The 9,001-nt window shown below is 43.0% G+C and overlaps 1 protein-coding gene across 1 annotated transcript; it reads left to right on the top strand.

Annotated features, from left to right (window-relative positions):
• Positions 1 to 96: 96 nt before the first annotated feature.
• Positions 97 to 857, top strand: LOC311223434 (store-operated calcium entry-associated regulatory factor-like; the record flags this gene model as incomplete). Its single annotated transcript, XM_084308221.1, is given in 2 exon segments — positions 97 to 672; positions 675 to 857. Coding segments are annotated over 2 exon segments (759 nt in total).
• Between the last annotated feature and the right edge of the window lie 8,144 nt (positions 858 to 9,001).

The raw sequence follows: 9,001 nt of genomic DNA, 5'->3' as shown, positions 1-9,001 counted from the left end.
CATTCTAGAACATTTGTGATGTCACAGTATGATGTATATTAATTGCCTGAACATTTCGCGTGAACATATTAATACACAGCAGGAGAACCGGAGAACATGAAGATCAAGATGATTCTGGTTCTTTTACCTTTATTCTTCTTCGTGGGCCTCGTCAACAGTTGGAATGATGGTCCTGGCAGTGTGCTGCTGCGTGACGTGCAGGTGTTGACGTTGTACCGCGGCCGTTACACCACGGCGCGTCGCTCCAGCCCCATCCCTCAGCTGCAGTGTGTCGGCGGATCTGCAGGCTGTGGGGCGTTCGCTCCCGAGGTCGTGCAGTGTCACAACAAGGGGTCGGATGGCGTGGATGCTCAGTGGGAATGTAAGACTGACATGGACAAGGCGTTCCGCTTGGGCCAGGTGGAGGTCAGCTGTGAGGGGTACAATCATCCAGACGACCCCTACGTCCTGAAGGGCTCCTGTGGGCTGGAGTTCACCCTGGAACTCACCCAGGAGGGGAAGCACAGGCAGGGCGGCTCCCACCACGGCTCCGAGGGCGTTGGTTCCGGCAGCCTCTGGGGAGTTGCCGTGCTACTGCTACTGTTGCTAGGCTACGGCGTCTACAAGCTCTTCCTCAGTGGGAACACGGCCCAGGGGGGGCAGGAGGGGGACGCTGGAGATAATCGCCATGGATTCGCCGCAGGGTGCCAGGCTCAGGGACAGGAGGTGGCTTCTGGACAGGAGGCATGCTGGGATACCTGTTTGGTAGCCAGAGGGGCCAGCCTCATAGCTACACCAACCCCAGACCTCATGTCCCTCAGCCCTTCAGCTCTGGAACCCATACTGCGACAGCTTTCGGTGGTACCAAGAGGCGATAGGATCCTGGGAGGTGAAGACACCTCATCTCTCCTCCTGAGACACCTCTCTCCTCCTGACACCTCCTCTCTCTCCTCTGCGGACACAAAGGGGATTCCCCTTTGAACAGCCCATCTTGAGGTTTATTGTATTGTATTGCATTCATTCATTTATTTTGCATTTATTTTAAATTTGTTTGACCTTATGGTGTTCTTGTTTTGTTCTTGACTTATTGTTATGTTTCTTCTTGACTTGTTTAAAGAAGACGTATCCGGCCCATGGGGACATTAACGTGTGTTGTCTTGTCGGGCCTTACAAATCATTTTGATTTGATTTGATGTCATAATAGTACATTCTAGAACATTTGTGCTCTATATTCAACAATTCTCTCAGAAGATCTCATTGTGCATCTTGGAACAGGACTGAACTAAACAACACATAGACTGAAACCTGCATTTCTCAAACAAGGTGCCTTGCCGGCTGTTTAGCTGTGGAAAGGTGAGTGTCCACAACGGCTAGCTAGCTGTTCTACTTCGTACCTAGGAAGTTAGGTTAACAATCCGACGAGGGTAGAGCAGGATCCGTGGGCTGAAGTACCATCTCGCTGACGAGGGAATCCTTCTCAGCCGTGTCAATTAGCCCACTGGCAGCGTGGGAACCCGGGGATCGGATGCTGCCCATATAAGGGTGTGAGAGGATGAGGGGTGAGGAAGGCTTCCGCCGTGATGGTGTGGAAGGAGGAGGGGTGAGGAAGGCTCTCGCCGTGATTATAACATGTAGGCTATAGAGCGTATAGGGCTATAAAGGCACCGTATTATTTTTATATCCTTTTGATTATTTATTTCTCATTTTATTGTCATTTTCTTTTTAAATTGTTTGATTTATCTCAGTAATACTTACCTAATCTAAATGTGTTTTTCATTCCTTCAATACACAACCATGATTGCATCTAAACTGTCACTACTAATATCACTCGTATATCATCATTATTATTATTTTTACTTCTTAAATCTGTCTTTGTTTCAACACTTACTGGTGGTTTCATCCACACATGTAGTATTCTGGTTTATCTGTTTTTATGTCCCCCCCCCCCCCCCCCCCCACCCCAAGCATAGCTGTCTATTAATGATACAGTACAGGCATGCTGGTAATGGAGAACGTGTTGTAAAAGATGTTTGTATATCTGTACTGTCTTGATTTTGTGCTGAATAAAAACAATAAGTTGAACAATTAAAATATGACCACATGAGAGAGTTGTCAGTTGGTTTTGTTCAGCAACAACAGTAAGACATGAGAGATGACCTGACACTGTGGTGGGCTGCTTCACACTGCAACACCTGCTGATCTGTTAACACCTTTAGGCCCTGTCCACACGATCACGGGTATTAATGACACCGGGTTTTAAAAAATTATGCAAAAAAATTAAACTCCACATGACTGGTTTAAACTCCGCACAGAGTAACGTCATATACATGTAGTACAATGCCAAAGCAGTAGGTGGCGATGTTGTTCAGACATGAAGGCCATTTCAACCAATCAGAAAAGGTTGAACGCTCACTACACTTCCTGCTTAAAAAGAACAAAGGCACCATCTTTAAATACCTCGCGTTAGCCATTTAGCCAACGTAGCATTTATTTTTCAGCAAAGAAAGTGCAATAAAAGTGCAATAAACAAAACGGATACATTCACTGTGTGTTCTGCCTCTCATTTGTTGATGAAACAAAACCAACATCAACACAATTTACCACCAAGAGCGGATAGTTTAGTCTCACAAAAAGATCTCCAGTGTTGTTAGCTACATGCTAATGTAGCTAGCATCTGCGATTTTGTTAGCTTACATGCTAACGTAATGTGGTAACGTTAACTAGGGTTGCCACCAGTCCCGTAAAATACGGAATCGTCCCGTAATTGGAAACTAAAACACGCGTTCCGTATTGAACTGATACGGGATGCACCTTGTCCCGTATTTTAAGGTTGCCAGTATTCCCAATCCTCCGTCTGTGCGCAGCCTGTCATGGTTGCTGTTTGAAAATGTCCACAGCAGACACTACTCCACCGCGTCCTAAAAAGACAAAACGCCCCCAGAAGTACAGACCTGAGTGGGAACTGGCAAACCCCTGGCTTGATAGCGTCAGTGGAGATGTTTATGTGTTTTCTGTGGCGCATGGTGGACTGACTGACATCAGACAGCATGCATCAGGAGAACAACATTCCCGAAATATAAGAACGCAAAGGACAAAAGCACAGGTGTCACAGTTCTTCATGACTGATATGGGATATTACATCTTATTTATCTGGTTGTGTTTTTAACTAGATGTCAGTATTTCTATGTACCTGCCCTGGCAGCCAGCTGCTGATGTGGGCATAGTCTAGGCTATTTCAGTTGACTAATATGGTTGATTGTTCATTAATGTTGAGTTTTTAAAGTCTAATAAATAAACATGTATTTATATTAATCAATATAATTAAATAGTGTGCCCATTTAAACTCTTATGTTGTTATGCTCATCTGGAAAACGGAATTATTCATAATGGATTAACAGTAAAAAAAATGCATAAATAATAGAATACATAAAGAATAGAATAGAAGAATGCAAAAATACTTAAATAAATACTTAAACATAAATAAATAGTGTTCAGACAACAATATAAAAGTCATACTGTTCAATTTCATTTCATTTCAATTGTATCATCCCACTCCTCCCCTCTAGGTTACTGCAGCTGAGGTGACACAGGTATACCACACGGTTAAACACAACCTCAGCTACAACAGTGCTGACTTTGTTTTCTATGCATTTCAGGAGTTTGGGGGGATGGCTCCCCTAAATAATTAAATAACATAACCCTAACCCTATCCCTAAAAGCGAAATAAAGTAAAAAAAAAAAATTGTTACAAAATCCGCCCATTTTCGCCCAAAAATTTTTCTCGCGCGCGCTCGATGGAAGGTGTCCCGTATTTCTATTTGTGAAAGGTGGCAACCCTACCTCGACAGCCCCTGGGTCATTCATGCTCCTCTCTCTGTCTCCCTGTCCATATTGATCTAACGTTAGCCAGACAGAAAAAAGAGACACAGAAGATGCAGTGGTGTAGAGCAGGGCTGGCTATTCAACTAAATTGTTCAGGGGGCCACATTGTCAGAAACCCAAGGGGCCAGGGGCCGGACTGCCACGGCGCCTCCCCGTGCTATGAATATATGTACACTTGACACAACACGCAACCACATTTTCACAACTTTTATTTAACTACATTGCAAAAGTAGTATACTTAAAAAAAAAGTGCTTCATTTATGTGCCACATCTGCAACATCTCCTGCAAAAAGTGCTTCATTTATGACTGTGCAACAACTGCAACATCTCCTCTTCAACATTTCAATATAAAAATAAAATAAAAAACAAACAAGTGCATGATGTGCATCTGAACATTCTAACATCAACACTTGAACAAAAAACACATTTATAGTGCAGCTGAGCTTATGAAAAAGTGCTTCATGTCTGTGCAACAACAGCAAATCACAGCATCTTATTAGCACTTATTGTCCACTCTTAACTCTCAAACATCAGGGGGGTGGGGGGCAGACAGGCCTAGCCTACATACACACATCTAATGAGAGAGATTGCACTTCTTTGACTGGGCAATGGCAGAGAAAGAGGGTTCATAGGAAGTGAGGGCTACCCGCAAACAGTGATGCAAATGCTCATTTGTCAAGGAGGCACGGTTGCTTGTTTTAATGGCATTCATGTGAGAGAAACTGGATTCACAGGTGTATGTTGATCCAAACATTGTTAGCACAGATATTGCCAGCGATTTTATTTTGGGGAATGTGTTGACATGAATACACTTTATCCAAAATGTTGTGGTGGATTCATTCTCAAGTGCCTGCTTCAGAGCAGATGATGCTTGCATGTCAATTATTTCAAGTTGCAGGAGACCTTCATCAATGTGAAGTGATGCAAGGAACTCTTGTCCTTTTGTGGAAATAGCAGCTACATTGGCAAATGAGTTGCTCACAAAATGCATCAATTCTCTGGGCATGTCAAATTAATCAAATTGACTTGCAAAGTTTTCCCTCAATTTATCAATGAAATCTGTCATTAATTGAGTGACTTTTGGCTTGACTTTACTTGTTGATGACTTGATAAAGTTACAAAGTGTGGGAAAGTGGAGCATTCTGTCAGTGAGATCAGATGAGAAAATAACTAGTTTAGTTTGAAATGCAGTTAGACTTTCAACAATATCTGTAACTGTTTTATTTCTACCCTGCAGTCCCAGATTAAGTTGATTCAAATGATGAAAGATGTCGCTTAAAAAGCACATATTGGACACAGATCCACCCACTATCAACACTGCAGGTAAAGGGAGAGGAAAGCAGCTGCACCTTTTTAAAATCTTGAAAACGCCTTGAAAATTCATCATGCAGTTCTCCTCTCCTAACATGGATGAGTACCTGTGCCGGTGATCATCTGATGGTTTGACTTCTTTCAGGGTTTTCATGTGTTCGAGATTGTTGCTGCCTAGTTGCCTTGAAATTAATTGCAACTTTGTCATGAAGGCTTTCACATGGCTATGCATTTCATGAGCAAAAATGACCTTGCCCTGCAGTTGTGTGCTCAGTAGGGATGGGTACCGTTCACATTTGAACCGATACGGTACCGGTACCTGTGAATCGATACCGGTACCCAACGGTACCTTTTTTCTGTACTTTATTCTCTAAAAATGTAATCTACCTACCTCAGTTGTAAAAAGAAAAAAAAATCCAAACTTCAAATAACCACACTTTTGACCGTCTTTGGCTTGCCATTGCCCCGACTGCTTTGTTGTTGAATCAAGTCAAATCCTAGGTAAGCGTATATTGTGCGTGTGAACGTTGACATAAAAAAAATAAAAACTTTTTTTTTTTTTTTAATCTTCCGTGGGCCGGTCCAAATTGCTTGGCGGGCCGGATCTGGCCCGCGGGCCGCCAGTTGAATAACCCTGGTGTAGAGTAACAAAGTAAAGGTACTTTGTTACAGTTCTTAAGTAGTTTTTGGGAGTATGCCTATCTATACTTTAGTTTTTATATTTATTGTGACTTTCACTTTTACTTGCTCTATTAAAAATAAAGAAATGCTACTTTTGCTCCACTGTCTTTAATGTAGTGGAGTAAAGATATGATACTTACTAGGGCCTAGGCATTGTCCAACTAACAACTCTCCCGAAGGCTAACCGGCACTGTCCGCTTCCATTCATTGTGCACTGCTAAGCTAGGCTAACAAGAAGACGGTAAGCTATAATTTCCCAAAATGTTGGCGTGTTCCTTTAAGGGAGAAAGTGGAGCCTATACAGTATGTGTACTATATCATTTTAAACCAAGTGGATTTGAACCTTGGACCATACCCAGATAGCAAAAAATCGTTGAATCAACATTGTGTTTTTGTCAGGCTGAAGATTGGAATCAACATTGATATCAGACATAGAAAATGGCATTGAAAGTGCTCGCTATGATCAACATGGAAAGAACATTGGATTTTCAACCAAAATTTAGAAATTTCAATTTGAAAGCCGACAATGAATCAACGTTGATTCAACTATGATATGATCAACATTGAAATAATGTAGCATTGCATCAACATTGATTCAACTATATATATATATTGCATTATACATTGAAATAATGATATTATTGAATGACCATTTCAGCACTTTTTTAACCTTCCTCTGTATGCTTTTAATATGCCTCATTAATAAAGAAAAATAATCACTTTACATCTAAATTATATTATTAGTTGTAGTTCCACCGGGAGCATGCTAAAAGGTGTCTACTAGTGACATTACTGCCATATGCCTGAATGGCAGTGATGTCACTGATAGACAGGCTTGGAGCAACCCCTGCAGAACTTTAAAACACCAAATAGAGTAAAGTGATTATTTTTGGCTTAAATGAGACATATTAAAAACATACAGAGGAAGGTTGAAACATGCTGAAATGGTCCATATGCTTTACTGCAGTGGTTCTCAACCTTTTTATACAAAGACCTCACAGGAAAAATATTTGGGGACTCCAAACTTGATTATAATTATGCCATTCTATGTGAATATTCGAAAATATGTTGCAAGCTTGTAGATCGGCTATTTCGAATTTTTTTCTTCTTCAAGAAACCAAGGTTGAGAACAGCTGCTTTACGACATGCTCTATGAACAAAGAAACAGACAATTTATTGCTTTAACCATTTATTAAAGCCAATTAATTCGCACATACATATTCTTTGAAATGCCTCTCTTTCTATTAGACTTCGATGCCAACTATGCACGTGGCTCCAGATCAGCTGACATTCAGCTGACTCTCCCATACAAAAATGACAGAATAATAAGTTATTGAAAATATTCATACAGAACTCTGAACCTTCGCACATACATATTCTCTTTGAAATGCCTGAGTTCAATTTGGATTTAGTATCACCAGGCGTGCATGAGAACAGATAATGAAATCTACTGTAATGTACAGTAGCTTTTTTATTTTATCAGGGTGGCACCATTGAAACTATTTAATGATGCGTGTCCCTTCTCTTTCTATTAGACTTCGATGCCAACTACGCACGTGGCTCCAGATCAGCTGACATTCAGCTGACGCTCCCATACAAAAATGACAGAATAATAACAGTTATTGAAAATATTCATACAGAACTCTGAACCTTCGCACATACATATTCTCTTTGAAATGCCTGAGTTCAATTTGGATTTAGTATCACCAGGCGTGCATGAGAACATAATGAAATCTACTGTAATGTACAGTAGCTTTTTTATTTTATCAGGGTGGCACCATTGAAACTATTTAATGATGCGTGTCCCTTCTCTTTCTATTAGACTTCGATGCCAACTACGCACGTGGCTCCAGATCAGCTGACATTCAGCTGACTCTCCCATACAAAAATGACCGAATAATAACAGTTATTGAAAATATTCATACAGAACTCTGAACCTTGAACCCCTATAGAATCTTCCAGGAAGTGTTGTTTTCCAAAATTCCAACGCAGAATCAAATCTAAAAGTTAAATCTATCTAAAAACACTTTTACCTATTGCTAAACTAAGTATAATACTTCAGCGTATTATAGAGACACATTAGAGATGTACATCTATATAATATATTCACATCCACACTATAAATAGCATCCATTAATCCATCATTAATCATCACTCCATTCAGACTACCGACTACTGACAACCTTCTGAACTTGAATAAGCATGCAAAACCAACAATTAGCATTTCAGGTGGCAGACTGCCTCTCCCGGGCGCACGTCAGCCCTGTGCACCCGGGCATCGACTATGCTGCCATGGCTGCTGACCAGCTCACCGACTCAGACCTTCAGGCGTTCAGGACGGCTGTGACAGGACTTCGACTTGAGGATGTGGTGTTTCACGACAGCGGCGCCACGCTCCTCTGTGACGTCTCCACTGGCCAGCCCCGCCCCATGGTTCCAACTGACTGGCGCCGCCGGGTATTTGACACCATTCATGCCCTTTCACACCCTGGGGTAAAGGCGTCGGTCAAGTTGGTAGGGGCCAAGTTCGTCTGGCCGGGCCTTAGGAAGGACGTCAAAGTATGGGCGGCCTCCTGTGTGGCGTGCCAGCGTGCCAAGGTACATCGTCACACTAAGGTCTGGAGGGGGGCTGAGTCTAAACTAGGGGGTGGTCCTGAGGGGGGCTGAGTCTAAACTAGGGGGTGGTCCTGAGGGGGGCTGAGTCTCAACTAGGGGTGGTCTGGAGGGGGGCTGAGTCTAAACTAGGGGGTGGTCCTGAGGGGGGCTGAGTCTAAACTAGGGGGTGGTCCTGAGGGGGGCTGAGTCTCAACTAGGGGTGGTCTGGAGGGGGGCTGAGTCTAAACTAGGGGGTGGTCCTGAGGGGGGCTGAGTCTAAACTAGGGGGTGGTCCTGAGGGGGGCTGAGTCTCAACTAGGGGTGGTCTGGAGGGGGGCTGAGTCTAAACTAGGGGGTGGTCCTGAGGGGGGCTGAGTCTAAACTAGGGGGTGGTCCTGAGGGGGGCTGAGTCTCAACTAGGGGTGGTCTGGAGGGGGGCTGAGTCTAAACTAGGGGGTGGTCCTGAGGGGGGCTGAGTCTAAACTAGGGGGTGGTCCTGAGGGGGGCTGAGTCTCAACTAGGGGTGGTCTGGAGGGGGGCTGAGTCTAAACTA

Source organism: Notolepis coatsorum (genome assembly GCF_963971535.1).
Source record: "Notolepis coatsorum genome assembly, chromosome: 2".
Taxonomy (NCBI): Eukaryota; Metazoa; Chordata; class Actinopteri; order Aulopiformes; family Paralepididae; genus Notolepis; species Notolepis coatsorum.
This window is presented reverse-complemented; position numbering and strand designations above follow the sequence as displayed.